Source organism: Physeter macrocephalus, chromosome 10 (genome assembly GCF_002837175.3).
Source record: "Physeter macrocephalus isolate SW-GA chromosome 10, ASM283717v5, whole genome shotgun sequence".
Lineage (NCBI taxonomy): Eukaryota > Metazoa > Chordata > Mammalia > Artiodactyla > Physeteridae > Physeter > Physeter macrocephalus.
This window is the reverse complement of record NC_041223.1, coordinates 15,923,591-15,939,607: the sequence shown is the minus strand read 5'-3', so window position 1 is coordinate 15,939,607 and position 16,017 is coordinate 15,923,591. Positions and strand designations below refer to the sequence as shown.

The following is a 16,017-nucleotide window of genomic DNA, read 5'->3' as shown; positions in this document are numbered from 1 at the left end:
CTATGTTCTCTTTATTCATTTGCTCAACAAATGTTTACTGAAATCTGTGTGCCCGTAACTAATCTAGGGACTTAGGGTAGTGAATATGTGATTGTTCAAAACGATCTCTTAGAAGGACACAGCCAACTATGGTGAGAATTTCAGCACTCAAAGAATATTAAAATAGGAATAAAAGGACAGAAATGCCAGGGTGTCAGCTTATCCCATGGTTCTCTAAGTTAGGAACCAGTTGCTTAACGGAGAGTGATTTTAGGGGATCTGTACTTTGCTAGAAAAAGCAGAAGAGGCAGGCTACGTGCAGGGAAATCTTTTCATCTGGCCTCTCATGGGGTTTCCTCAAAAACGACTGCAGTTTGGGGCTGGGATGAGGAACAGAACTCGAATGTGAGATTAATGAGTTGAAGTCTACCCTTTGAAAGCTGTCACCTTCAGAACGATGTTTCTGAAAAGTGAGAATTGGGAGATAGCAAAGAAAGACCCAGATCAATGAGAATGATGTTCTGGTGGTTGGAGCCATTGGCGATGAGAGCCTGATTATGTCTTAGTGTAATTAGACAGGTAAATAATAAAGAGTTGGGATTTATTAGCCAGAAAGAAACATGGGAAGCTTTACCTGTGGCCCAAAGGATTTTAGTCCCACTGTGTCAGTTGCTCACACACGTTCATTAGGCCTCCTCTGACCAGGGAAAAACAGCCAGGATGTACTGGAGCTGACATTTGGACACATTTTGAGTCCACATCCTGTGCTCTGTCTACTTCTCACTGCCTTTCTCTTAATTCTTACTAGGTGAGCACAAGCTCTACTTTGGAGTATTTATAAGTCTGATCATGATTGTCCGTATTGAGGAAAATCAACCCTGAAATATTAGGAAAGCTTGCCAAAGACATGTAGTCATGGAGCAAAACTCTGCATTTATTTCCTGATCTTGTTCAGCACTCTGCAGTGTTAGGGAATGGTCCACAAGACCATCCTCACTTCTGACACCAATTGCAAGTTCCAAGGTCCCCAAGACCATACTCATGTTTGACAATTTGCTAGAAGGACCCATAGAACTCACTTAAAGTTGTCATACTCACAGTTAAGTTTTATTACAGTGAAAGGCTACAGATTAAAATCAGCCAAGGGGAGAGATATGTGGGACAGAATCCAGGAAATCCAAATGCAGAGCCTCAGGCTGTTCTCTCCCAGTGGTGTCATGGACAGTGTGGATTCCCTCAGCTGTGATGTGTGTGTTATGTACAGAGTAGCCAATGAGGGCAGCTCACCTGAGCCTGGGGGTCCAGTGTTTTCACTGGGACCTGGTCACGTAGGCATGGTTGACTGTGCATGTAGCTAACCTCAGTCTCCGGACCCCGGGGATATAGAGCTGATACCACATGACCTGAAGGCCCCACCACCACCCCGAAATCACACTGTTAGACTCTCTTGCATGGCCCGAGGTCCCCGGGTAAACAAAGGCACTTTTATCAGGGAGGCATTCCAAGGATTTAGAGCTTGCCACCTGGGATTCTAGGGCAAAAACCAGACCTCCTTTAGGGCAAGGTTAAATTCTTTACTACACTCTTAGAAGCAGGATGACCATGAGAATAATGATAATGGTGATGACAACAGTAATTGCAATAAAACATTAGGAAAGAACAAAGAGATGCCATTATAGGAAGAACCACATGCATCTTGCCTTTTTGGACGCTTCCCCCCTCCGCCCCACCCCCCAAGAAATTAATGATTGTTATTTTATAACAGACTTGGTGGAGGAGGTACAGGCTTTAAAGGGCAGTGGACCTTTAAATGGTTGGCATTTTCCAGTGATTGATTGTGATTTTATGGCCTGTTCTTTTTCCATTAAATTCAGAATGAATGATCATGTTTTAAAAGCTGATCAACCCTATATTAAAAACAGCTTTACATTCTTTTGTGTTTAGACTTAAATGGACAGAAGAAAAAATATGAGTTAAAGACAATTTGACACATGACTTTTGGATTTCTATATCTTTAGCAAAGGGAGTCATAATCAAAGAAGCAAATCTCAGAAAGTTTAGAAATGGGTTTCTTTCATTTAGATAAGATTCATGTATTTGTAGTAAATAATATTGTTCTTCATTGATAATGGGACCCATGATGAACGTAGTTTCCTTAGTGATTATAAAGTGGGAGATTATAATTTTGCTGAATTTACTCCATTGATTATTTACTGTGGTTGGATTACTTATGGGGACCTTATGTTGCGGGAATTGCAAGTGTATGGATTGTGAGAAACCCATGAGTAAGTGAAGGAAGACAATTTGACACATGACTTTTGGATTTCTATATCTTTAGCAAAGGGAGTCATAATCAAAGAAGCAAATCTCAGAAAGTTTAGAAATGGGTTTCTTTCATTTAGATAAGATTCATGTATTTGTAGTAAATAATATTGTTCTTCATTGATAATGGGACCCATGATGAACGTAGTTTCCTTAGTGATTATAAAGTGGGAGATTATAATTTTGCTGAATTTACTCCATTGATTATTTACTGTGGTTGGATTACTTATGGGGACCTTATGTTGAGGCAATTGCAAGTGTATGGATTGTGAGAAACCCATGAGTAAGTGAGGGAAGAATTAAATGCCAGTAAGGTTGAATCTGGTGAGGGCAAATGAACTGTTCTGCTGCATATAAACCAAGGTTAGAATTTGGGTACAAAATAAATTAATCTAAGAGCAGTGTGCATATAAACCAAGGTTAGAATTTGGGTACAAAATAAATTAATCTAGGAGCAGTGGTCTGAATCTCTAAAATAGATTAATGGGACTGCTCTTACCCACAGAACAAATTAATCTTTAATAGTGGATAGTCAAGAAAATAAATAGACAGAATAGTGTCAGTGGTTTTAAGTTGAAGGCGGGGGAACCAGGATGCGGTTAAGGCCTTCAGGAATTCACGTTGGCAGAAGGCATTATAAGCACAGCAGGCACAAACCCTCACCCAAAGCAGATTCATAAACCTCTTTTCAGATAATGGAAAACAGGATCGGTTCTGGTGTGCCCTGTCAGCAAACGAACCTCTCTAAAGATAAACCCTCTCCCTTCGCCCCCAAAAAGCAGGGGAAGTGAAGTATTTCCGTGATGAGTGATGATGGCCCTTGTGGTGCTGAGTAATGCCAGTGGCTGCAGGGAGCGAATCCCAGCATCACACAGGGATGGGGTCGCCCCCGAAGCTGTGTTCATCAGGGCTGATTCACTGCGTGCCCCTTTTGGCCTCCTGTGTGACCCCGATATTTAAGCCAATGAAAGTTGACAGTGTGGTTTTCAAATGCTTAGCCGGTTCTTCGGGTGAGGACATTTTGCCATTTGGAACAGTTTTCAGGTGTTGCCATCACGTTTGAAAAGAGGTACGTACTACCTACCCTTCCATCGTTCTCACGTATCTAATCTTTGTTGGATCTAGAAATTCTTCTCATAGAGCCTGGTGACTCTAGTTCACGATACTGTATTGTATGTTTGAAAGTTGGTAAGAGAGTAGATCTTAAAAGTGTTCATCGTAAGAAAAAAATTGTAACTCTTTGTGGTGATGGATGTTAACAAGACTTACCGTCATGATTATTTCGCAGTATATACATATGTTGAATCATTGCGTCGTACTCGTGAAACCAGTATAATGCTATATGTCAATGACATCTGAATATTTAAAAAAAGAAATTCTTCTTTCTCCACCCGATCACTACTTGCCTGATTCCCATGTCATCTGTTGAATGTCAGGCTTTTGGGAAGAAGCGTCAGGTAGCCATGTAAAACGTGTGCGAGGTGACTTAATTTGCCGTCGTTTGGCGGTGAGGTTCAGGACCAGGAGCAGATGGGCCCTGTGAATGTGCATTTTTAGGAAATGACTAGTGCATTGATTGGGGTGACAAAGAAGGAGGCAGCACACGGGGAAGTCGCTGACCCCCATGGATCCCAGCCTTCAGAACCCTCTCCTGCTGTTTCTCTTCACCCCAGTCGGTACTCCGTGTAAGGGGTGGGTGGTGTTTTTCTGGCAAGAAGGTAGAGCCTCCAGCGTTCTGCTGGGTGCCCTTAATTCGGAGCTTGCACGACCTACACAATCACTGGGGTTGGTGGCACCACTCACCGAGCTGCGGTTTTAAGCATTTCTTTGGAAAGTCCTTTTGTCAGGAAATACTTGTAATCAAAGGGCTACCACATAGTATCCATTTATCTTGTTTATCTTTTCCAATGACTTGAAATGCTTGAAAGAACATGAATGCGGTTTAATCATGCACAGAGCGGCGACTTGCGGTGACACCCTGGTTTCTCCTTTTCCCCCTTTCCGTTGGACCCACCTTCCTTAAAGCAGAGCAGTGTCATCACCGAGTGTAACGGATGAATCACTTCACTTTGAGCGACTAGGGAAGGGTCCCAGACGCCTGCCTATGGTGTTAATTACAGAATGCGCATCCATCTGCCGCCTCTGGCGCAGACCCCAGCAGGCAGGAGGGGGTGGCAGCTGAAAGCCACGGGGCCCAGGAGGGATCCGGGACAAGAGCTCGGAGAGAATGTGGCCACTGTGAGGCCATGCCCTGTGCCAGCACTACACGGCCAAAACTCCACAGAGCGAGGAGGGACCTTTTGTTCTCACAATGCTGCCAGGTCCCTTCAGAAGTGTACTTTGGCTTCTTTCTCTCTTAGGAGTCTCTCCGTAAATCAGGTGGCTGCATGTCATATAAAGTCAGGTCTTCAGGGTCACTGGAAATGTTTCTTTTCTTTCTATTGCTTCTTTGATCTCTTCTGTATGTGTGTGCACGCGCACATGCCTCCCTGACCCCTCCACCCCCAGCATCCTAGGCTCCGCTCTTCTCCAAGTGCTTCTCCTTTTCCCTAACTCCCCCAGGTGGCCTAATGTTCCAGTGCTGAAAGGAGAACCTTCTAGAACCTTCCTGCATGGTAGCTGGAGCCAGTTGATACTTTGTACGATTCCACCCTCCCCCATTGATATACAAAGATTCTCGTGTTGCCTCTCTCTCCTACTTCACTTTAATGCCTCAGCTGTATGAATTAATTGCTTCATACACACATTTCTTTACCTTGCAAACCTTTGCTGAGCACCTCCTGTGTATTAAGCTCCACGCTAGGAAAACAAAGAGGAGTTGGATCCTTGCAACCAAGTAGGAGTGACAAGTGTGCACATGGATTATCTCGCATGCTTTTTTTTTTTTTTTTTTTTTTTTGCGGTACGCGGGCCTCCCTCTGCTGCGGCCTCTCCCGTTGCGGAGCACAGGCTCCGGACGCGCAGGCTCAGCGGCCATGGCTCACGGGCCCAGCTGCTCCGCGGCACGTGGGATCCTCCCAGACCGGGGCGCGAACCCGGTTCCCCTGCATCGGCAGGCGGACGCGCAACCACTGCGCCACCAGGGAAGCCCTCGCATGCTTTTTAACTACATAAATGATACTTTGCAAGTTTTCTTCTTTAGCCTGCTTATTGTGCCCACGTGAGATTTCTGAGATTTGTCCATGTTGATACAGGAGGCTCTAGTTTATTCATTTTTATTGTGTTCCTGTGCAGTAACATTTTAAAAAGTGTGTGTAGTCATCTTTATTATAATTCATGAATACATTAGAAACCGACATGGATCTCTTTAGTAAGACATCTAGATTCTCATGGGCATCTGCTTTCCACTTGTTAGAAAATCCTCTGTTTATTTGAGAATGGTAAGAAAGGCCAATATCTTAGTGTCATTATGACAAGTCTTCACCTCATAGGAAGCCTGAAAGGGTCGCCGGGCCTCCCAGGTCCTGAGACTATACTGTCTTAGCAGACCTGCCCACACTCAAGTGTCTTCTGGAATTCCTTATAAATTTCAGTGGGCACCTGGGCAACAGAACATGCTATTACCCTGCTGGCTTTTAAGGTGCAGTTCCAGGGTTAAATAATTGTGCCCAAACTTAACATTTTCAAACTGTCCAGGCTTATCTTCCAAAAATAGTGTATTACTCACTTTACCAACTCTCCTTGCCAAGTACAGGACCCCAAAGCATTAAGTGTTAACTGCAAAGAAGTTAGGCGAGGCTTCTCTTCTCTCCCCAAATCAAGTTTTTTGGAATCCCAAGAGAATGCAAGTACTGCAAATGCAGGGCAATAGTCTTTCCCGAAAAAAGCAATAACATTCTTATGTTTTTTTGTTTGTTTGTTTTTGCGGTACGCGGGCCTCTCACTGCTGTGGCCTCTCCCGTCGCGGAGCACAGGCTCGGGACGCGCAGGCTCAGCGACCATGGCTCACGGGCCCAGCCGCTCCGCGGCATGTGGGATCTTCCCAGACCGGGGCACGAACCTGCATCCCCTGCATCGGCAGGCGGACTCTCAACCACTGCGCCACCAGGGAAGCCCCCATTCTTATGGATTAATATACTAGAATACACTTATCCTCTCTTCTGCTGACACTCACTTAGGCTGTCTTCATTCACAGACAACATGATTGTCTATGTAGAAAATCCAACAGAGTACAAAAAAGTTACTAGAACTAATAAGTGAGTTCAGCAAGCTTGCAGGATACAAGATAAATATTTAAAAAGCTATTGTATTTCTATATACTAGCAGCAAACAATGAAAAATTGAAATAAATGCATACCAGTCACAATAACATAAATATTAAATATTGAATACTTAGGAATAAATATGACAGGAGATGTGTAATATTTGTACACTGAAAACCACAAAATGTTGCTTAAACCAGACTTAGATGGGTGTAGAGATATACCATTTTCATGGGTGAGAAGATTCATTATTGTTAAGATGTCAGTTCTCTCCAAATTGATCTATAGATTTAATGCAGTCTCAGTGAGAACCCAGTAGGTTTTTATTGGTAGGCATTTACAAGCTAAATAATTCTAAAATTATTAAGGAAATTTAAAGGACCTAGAATAGTTTTGAAAAAGATTAATAAATTTGGCTGATTAACATTACCTGATTTTAGGACTTCTTATAAAAATCTGTCCTTATCAAGACTGTGGTATTGGTGTAAGGACAGACACATAAATAGATCAATGACCCAGCCATTCCACTCTTAGGTATTTACCCAAAATAAATGGAAGCATATTTCATACAAAGACTTGTATGTGATGTTTTAGCAACTTTATCTGTAATAGCCCCAAACTGGGAATAACTCAAATTTCCATCAACAGGTGAATGGGTAAACAACTTGTGATACTTCTCGACAGTGGCATGCCACTTGGCAGTAAAAAAGAAATGAACTATTAATACATGCAACAGTATCGCTGAACCTCAAAATAATTATGCTGAGCTAAAGAAGCCAGACTAAAAAGTATATACTGTTACAATTCTGTTTATAGAAAACTCAAGAAAAATGCAAACTAATCTATAGTGACAAAAAACAGATCAGTGTTTTCCTGGGGTAGAAGGAATAGGGGGAGATGGGAAGGATTGCCAAGGGAAATGAAGAAACTGCTGGAGGTATTGGATAGGTCCATTATGTTCACTGTACAGATGGTATGCTCACAGTAATTTTATACTTTAAGTATGTCTAATTTATGGCATAACAATTATATTTTAATAAAGCTGTTTACAGAAAAGTCCCTGGAGTCCTTTCAGTGTTGAGAGCTTCTATCCCAACCATTCTACTGAAACTTCTCTCCTCCAGGACACAGTGGCCCCTTTCTTGCCTAATCCAATAGCTCTGTCTTTGACTGACTCAACCTCTCATCAGCAATTCCTTCTGTTGGCTTTAACCGCACACTTTCTTCACAATATTGTAAATCAACTATACTTCAATTTAAAAAAATTTTTAAACATTTTAAAAATAAAGTAAAACAGCACACTTTCTTGAGTTCTCCCCTATCTCATTGGTTCTTCTTTTTAAGGTGTCCTTTGCTGGCTCCAACTCTTTTGCCAGATCTCACTTGTTAGAGGGCCTCTGGCCTTGGTTTTGGCCTTTTCTTCCTCTCTATTTACACTTTCCTCCGAAATCTTCTCATCTGGTTTTGTGATTCCAAGTATTGTCATCTTGTGCTGTTTGATAGAATTTTCCGAGATGATGGAAAAAATCCTATATCTGCATTGTCCAATGTGGTAGCCACTAGATGTATATGGTTATTGAGTATTTGAAATGTGGCTACTGTGACCAAGGAAGTGAATTTTAATTTTTATTTATTTTAATTCGTTTAAATTGAAATAGCCACATGTGGTTAGGGGCTGCTGTATTGAATAGCCTGGGTCTAGATCATTGTGTTTACAAACTACGGGTGGTAACCATTAAGTGGTCTTGACCTGTATTTTTTTCAAAATATGAAATAGAATAGAAAATATCTTACATGTAGTAAAAGTTATGTTTTTACATAAAACTTTTGTTTCCTTCTTGCATCGCTGTGTACTAGGTTGCTATAACCATGGATAGATCACAGAGAGATTTTTAGGGTTTTTAGTTTGGTTTTGTTTTTAGGTGAAAGCCACTGATCTAGATGCTGGTGATGCCCATATTTATGTCTTCAGCCATGAGCTGAGACCTGAAGTTACAGTTTTCTGACTTCTTGACATTTACCCTCAGGTACCTACTAGGCAACTCAAGTCTGTAAACTTGTTTTTTTCCTCCAGTTATCCCCCATCTCAGTAATCGTCACACCCTTCTGCCAGTGTTCTGCTGAGGATCAGTGACCTTAATCTCCTTTTTTCCTGTTCCTGCTCCCTGCACCTACTCCCACTTTCAGTCCAGCAGCAAGGTCTAGGCTCTGCCTCTGAAATGGATCTCAGATCTACCCATTTATTTCCATTTTGGCTTCCATGGACTTACTCTAAGCCACTGGCATCCCTTGCCTGGACCATTGCAACAGCTCCAAACTGATCTCTCTTTCACTCTTGTCTTCATAAAACTCATTCTCCACATAGCAGCCAAAGGGATCTTTTAAAACCCTAAACCAGACGATGTTGCTTCTCTACTTAAAGCCTCCAGTGGTCTTCCATTACACCGAGGATGCTCCCTCGTGGCCTTACTGTGGCCTACAAGGCCCTGGTGCGCTAGCCCTCGCACCTCCAGCATGGCGTCCATCGTGCTCACCTTGGCCTTTCTGCACCAGGAACACCCACTTCCTTGCTTGTTCCTCTGCAGTGACTCTGCACACGTGCCATGACCCAGACCCCAGATCTTCTTCAAGCTGGCTCTCTTTCTTAATTCAAGTTGCAACTCAGAAGTCATTTCTTCAAAGGGGCAGTCCTTCTTTGACTTAAATTAGCGTCCCCAATCCAAGTCCGAGTGATCTGTTTTGGAAGTGAATGAGATATGTTGTTACTTATATAAAGTATTTTTGAGTAATATAAGCCAAGACCCATCAGTCAGTATTTTTGATTAGAGATCCTTGAATCTTCTTTGAGAATCATCTGTGACCAACAGAATCTTTCTGTGCAAGTGGTGTTATCAAGTTTCTCTCTGAAGAATCAATATTGGTCTTGCTATTTTTTAACTTAGCTGAGCATCTCATTATGCAAATGTATTGAATGGTTTAAAATATGTACAATACAGTTATATTAAGTTATAGACATATAAATTGCAAGGAATAGGGGGAGATGGGAAGGATTGCCAAGGGAAATGAAGAAACTGCTGGAGGTATTGGATAGGTCCATTATGTTCACTGTACAGATGGTATGCTCACAGTAATTTTATACTTTAAGTATGTCTAATTTATGGCATAACAATTATATTTTAATAAAGCTGTTTACAGAAAAGTCCCTGGAGTCCTTTCAGTGTTGAGAGCTTCTATCCCAACCATTCTACTGAAACTTCTCTCCTCCAGGACACAGTGGCCCCTTTCTTGCCTAATCCAATAGCTCTGTCTTTGACTGACTCAACCTCTCATCAGCAATTCCTTCTGTTGGCTTTAACCGCACACTTTCTTCACAATATTGTAAATCAACTATACTTCAATTTAAAAAAATTTTTAAACATTTTAAAAGTAAAGTAAAACAGCACACTTTCTTGAGTTCTCCCCTATCTCATTGGTTCTTCTTTTTAAGGTGTCCTTTGCTGGCTCCAACTCTTTTGCCAGATCTCACTTGTTAGAGGGCCTCTGGCCTTGGTTTTGGCCTTTTCTTCCTCTCTATTTACACTTTCCTCCGAAATTTTCTCATCTGGTTTTGTGATTCCAAGTATTGTCATCTTGTGCTGTTTGATAGAATTTTCCGAGATGATGGAAAAAATCCTATATCTGCATTGTCCAATGTGGTAGCCACTAGATGTATATGGTTATTGAGTATTTGAAATGTGGCTACTGTGACCAAGGAAGTGAATTTTAATTTTTATTTATTTTAATTCGTTTAAATTGAAATAGCCACATGTGGTTAGGGGCTGCTGTATTGAATAGCCTGGGTCTAGATCATTGTGTTTACAAACTACGGGTGGTAACCATTAAGTGGTCTTGACCTGTATTTTTTTCAAAATATGAAATAGAATAGAAAATATCTTACATGTAGTAAAAGTTATGTTTTTACATAAAACTTTTGTTTCCTTCTTGCATCGCTGTGTACTAGGTTGCTATAACCATGGATAGATCACAGAGAGATTTTTAGGGTTTTTAGTTTGGTTTTGTTTTTAGGTGAAAGCCACTGATCTAGATGCTGGTGATGCCCATATTTATGTCTTCAGCCATGAGCTGAGACCTGAAGTTACAGTTTTCTGACTTCTTGACATTTACCCTCAGGTACCTACTAGGCAACTCAAGTCTGTAAACTTGTTTTTTTCCTCCAGTTATCCCCCATCTCAGTAATCGTCACACCCTTCTGCCAGTGTTCTGCTGAGGATCAGTGACCTTAATCTCCTTTTTTCCTGTTCCTGCTCCCTGCACCTACTCCCACTTTCAGTCCAGCAGCAAGGTCTAGGCTCTGCCTCTGAAATGGATCTCAGATCTACCCATTTATTTCCATTTTGGCTTCCATGGACTTACTCTAAGCCACTGGCATCCCTTGCCTGGACCATTGCAACAGCTCCAAACTGATCTCTCTTTCACTCTTGTCTTCATAAAACTCATTCTCCACATAGCAGCCAAAGGGATCTTTTAAAACCCTAAACCAGACGATGTTGCTTCTCTACTTAAAGCCTCCAGTGGTCTTCCATTACACCGAGGATGCTCCCTCGTGGCCTTACTGTGGCCTACAAGGCCCTGGTGCGCTAGCCCTCGCACCTCCAGCATGGCGTCCATCGTGCTCACCTTGGCCTTTCTGCACCAGGAACACCCACTTCCTTGCTTGTTCCTCTGCAGTGACTCTGCACACGTGCCATGACCCAGACCCCAGATCTTCTTCAAGCTGGCTCTCTTTCTTAATTCAAGTTGCAACTCAGAAGTCATTTCTTCAAAGGGGCAGTCCTTCTTTGACTAAATTAGCGTCCCCAACCCAAGTCCGAGTGATCTGTTTTGGAAGTGAATGAGATATGTTGTTACTTATATAAAGTATTTTTGAGTAATATAAGCCAAGACCCATCAGTCAGTATTTTTGATTAGAGATCCTTGAATCTTCTTTGAGAATCATCTGTGACCAACAGAATCTTTCTGTGCAAGTGGTGTTATCAAGTTTCTCTCTGAAGAATCAATATTGGTCTTGCTATTTTTTAACTTAGCTGAGCATCTCATTATGCAAATGTATTGAATGGTTTAAAATATGTACAATACAGTTATATTAAGTTATAGACATATAAATTGCATTAATATAAAACTTAAAACTAGAGTTTTTCATTAATGTCAATATATCATAAGTATAAGATGCATTATTTAAACTTTTTAATCACTGAGATTTATGTACAGCATGACCAATTTTTGGAGAAAATTTGAATTTGATTTAAATTACCAAATCGCTTTTCTCTTGAAGAAGAAAGGTCTGTAGTTTAGGGTACATTATTCCTTATGTGATTTTAGCCTTTATTTTTATAATGGTCTTTATGAAGAATATGTTATTAAAATAGTGCAGAAATATGACCAGAGTTAAAATAAATGATAAGGTTTGTGATTTTGACCTTTGCTTCAAAAAAAAAAAGGAAAGGAAAATTACACTCCAGTGCTGAAATTTTCACAGCAGTCATTTGAGTAACAGATTGCAAAAACAATGAAATTAGGGCTTCCCTGGTGGCGCAGTAGTTGAGAGTCCGCCTGCCGATGCAGGGGACACAGGTTCGTGCCCCGGTCCGGGAGGACAGTGAGAGGCCCGTGTAACGGAAAAAAAAAAAAAAAAACAAACAATGAAATTAAAACTGTATGCTCAGTATCCTATGTATTGTGTAAACCACATGGTAAAGGGGGCAACAGGAAATGCATTTAACTTTACAAAATGAAAATTGAATATAAGTGGGGAAAATATAAGTGGGGAAATTTGACATTATTTCATCCTAGAAAGTTCTTAAATTAGATAAAAGTAGTGTTCAGAAAACTAAAATAGGGTGTCATCTTACCTCCTGTGTATTCTATTGTGTCCAAGTTCAGAAACAGTGGTGATTAAAACGTTTATGTCCTTTGGCCTACTACTGGATAGCTCTCCAAATGGAATAATCCAAATTGCAGAGAGAGATTTATACACAAAGATGTTAATTGTGGCATCATTTATAATTTTGAAAAGCCAGGAACCAACCAAATATCCAGTGATGGAGGAATTAAGCAGACTGTAGAACATCCATATAATAAAGGACCGTATAACCATTACAATTAATTTTTAAAAAGACTAATGTTGTGGGAAAAAGCCTTGACATAATGCTAAGTGAAAAAAAAGATATATTTATACAGTATGATCTTAATTAGGTAAAAATAATTTCCATAGAAGAAAATATGTTAATAGTGGTTCATTCTGAAGAGTAATTGTTGCTGGTTTGTATTTTCTAGGTTTTCTAGAAAAAGCACATGTTATTTTTATAATAGCAAAAAGCTTATTAAGAGAAGAAATCGTGGTGGCTAATAAAATACGAACTATTTAAGCATATTGTGTTTTAGAGCTAGAGAGAAACACAGGGATCATTTAGTCTGGGTGCTATGACTCTGGGTTGTAACTGGTAGGCGAGATAGTCTGGGAGCTGTTTTTCAGAGGCCGTAACGGAGAGGAAGGCTCTTTAGTGTTTTTGCTCTGGGATGCCCCTACTGTGCATAGTTCTGTCGTGCACTGGCTGTCCTTTGCTGATCAGAGAGTCTGACTGGCTGTCAGCTTTGCTTCAACAAATATAAAAAAGGAGGACAAAGTAACTGTTATCTAATAAATGTGGCATTTGGTAGGCAAAAACTTTAATACATGAGGCAGCAATGCAAGATTGCTGAGGGTTTAAAGTGGGAAGCATTCTAGGTTGTCCTTTATTTAATCTTTGGGTTTTCATCCATGAATAGTCACGACATCATTTTAGTGGGTCTCCCCCAGCATTACCTTGTAAATGAAATTAGAACAGAATAGGAACGATAGGGTGCATGGCATATAGTAAGTATTCATTCTTTAAATTCTTACTTCAGGTATGTTTTTGTATGTACTGGGTTGCAAATGTAAACGTGTCTGTTTTACTTTCCAAACTGTGATTTGTAGTCAGATAAAGTCAAGAGACTCTTACTGTGATCTAGACCAGTGGTTCTCAGTAATCTTCTGAGACCAGAGGCATAGGTGTCACCCGGGAGCTAGTTAGAAATGCAAATTCTCAGGCCGCACCGCAGACCTACTGAGTCCGTAACTCTGGGAGTGGGCCCAGCACTCTTTGGTTTATATAATAAGGTCCCCCCCCAACCGGTGATTCTGATGTGCACTCAAATTTGAAGACCACTGGTCTAGCCTTGCTATTTCAGGTGTGGTCCAGAGACTAACGCTGGCGTCACTTGGCAGCCAGTTGGAAATGCAAAAATCTTCAGCCGCACCCAGACCTACTCATTCAGAGTCTACATGCTCCCCAGGTGATCTGTATGCACGGATTAAAGATTTAGTAAAGGTTGGGAGGAATTGATCTAAACCACATAGGCCTTCAGGGGCCAGGTGGTTAACGTCAGTGAGTAAAGGCAGCTTGGTTTTCTCTCTAAAGAGTACAGCAGTGAGAAGGCAGGATGGTGTGAAGGTTAAGCATCTTCATTTGTTTAAAAATGTCCTATATTGTACCAGTTGAGTTAACACACCCAACTAAGCTCATCAACTAAGGTTAACTGCAGTTGACATCAATGACTTCAAGCAGATTTTAAACCCAAATTTTAATAGCATGACCCCCTCATAATAACTTCTTGTGATCTCTTAGGAATTTATCAAGGAGCTGCTCTCCCGGATCAGAGGCATGAGGAAACTGAGCCCCCCGCAGAAGAAGACTCTATAATTCCGGACCAGGTGGAGCTCTCCTGGAGACCCAGGAAGGGATTTCGACTTCACGAAGACTTTTATTAAAGAATAGTTGTCCTTATGAGCAACTTTTTGGGGGGTAGGGAGGGGTGGTATCTATTAGACATTTATTCAAGAACGTTACTTTTTTGTTGTTGTTTTGAAAGGTTTTGTTGGTGTGATATTTTAATAGCAAAGACATCATCACTCTGGTTTCAGGCCAACCAGGGATTAACAAACCAGGCAGACACGCAGGGATGGGCTGGGCCAGGCATCTTCTTGGAGAAACCAGATGTTTAGGACCTAACTATACAGGGATGATGGTTTTCTTAGACTTTTTTCTTAAGTTGTACATTTGACTCAGAAGTTGAATTTCTCGTGCTTGCATATATCTTCAGGCAACTAAGTTAACATGTTGATGTGAGTTTTATTTCACACTGATGGAATAAGCTTGTGGTTGTCCTTTCATTGGAGGTCACAGCACGTATGTTTTCAAGAGGCCACTAGGTATTCTTCGTGTGAGTACTGGAGACCTACAACATTCACTTTATGCACCAAAGTGAAAGAATTCAGTGTATCCGTTATTTTAATGAGCTACACTACAGCAATGTGGGGTTGGTCAAGGGCTTAATTTATGGACTTTGTATCATTGTTAATCGGATGCTTTGCCAGGTTATGTACATATTGCCTCATTTGTGGTATTATTCAAGTTTCCTGAACCCTTTCTTTGAATGTTTATTCAGATTTCTAGAGAAATGCCCAGGCTACCTGAGTGGTGTTTTGCAGTGGAACAAGGAAGCACCGTGTAGCAATTCATTCTCTGCTTTCAACCAAATACTATGTATTATTCTCTCTCCATGAAAGCAGGTCATAAGGAAGTGAGCAGATTAAGTTTCTTCCTCCTTAGAAGTAGATCTGGTCGCTGGTGACCGGGCAGCATCAGACCAAGGCGGGGTGAGCTGAGTAATGAGCAGATGTAAAAGGGAGAAAGCCTCACCTCCTCTCAAGAAAGTGGATACAGGAGCATTTGCTGGTTTGGAAGCATGGTGGAGATTTCATTTCTGGCTTCTCTTAGTGGCATGTGGTGAGGACTCTGGCCCTAATTGTGCACCCTGATCCCTTTGCTTGGAGCAGAGCTTGGGATGCCTGCCCTGCCCCTCTCAGTTCTATACCAGCTCCTTGGAGAAGGATCAAAATGCAGATGGGTGTGGGCGGGGTCAAAGGTCAGAGGAAAAACTCTTGCTTTCCTCCAGGAGGACTGCCTCCCCACAGAAACCCCCCATACTGTAAGGTGTCTCTAGGTGGCCCTGTCAGAGGACAGGGGTCAGGCATTTTATATCAAGGGTGCTCTGAACATATTTTATTTTTTAAAAGAACTATGTTTGTGAATTTTATGTACACTGGCAAGCTTTTGAAAATGTATTTAATTTTGTAATGTTTACCAATGATTTATTTACAAGCTATTTACGCAAATAAATGAAGCTGCTTACAATTCTGCTTACGTGTTTGCCTTGGAAAAAACAACATTGACATGATGATTTCACTTTGTCAGATGCTCTGCAGACAAGGGTACCAAGCACCTATATCTAGCTTTTCATTTTCAGGTCTTTTGTCATTTGATCCTAGACCTCACCTGAGGTGTCTCCAGATCAGGCAGTGAAAGCAAAGGGGCCGGGACACATCCCCGGCTTGAGAAGGAAACAGAAAGTGACTCTGTGCCCTTGGCCCTGC

At 41.3% G+C, this 16,017-nt stretch overlaps 1 protein-coding gene across 1 annotated transcript in view; it reads left to right on the top strand.

The window, feature by feature from the left end:
- The window catches only part of PPP1R14C (protein phosphatase 1 regulatory inhibitor subunit 14C), a 94,623-nt gene extending 78,971 nt beyond the window's left edge, over positions 1-15,652 (top strand). Inside the window, exon 4 of the mRNA XM_024122696.3 lies at positions 14,210-15,652. Coding sequence (XP_023978464.1) covers positions 14,210-14,284 — 75 coding nt within the window. The 3' untranslated portion in view covers positions 14,285-15,652. The remainder of the gene's footprint in view (positions 1-14,209) is intronic.
- Positions 15,653-16,017: the final 365 nt, after the last annotated feature.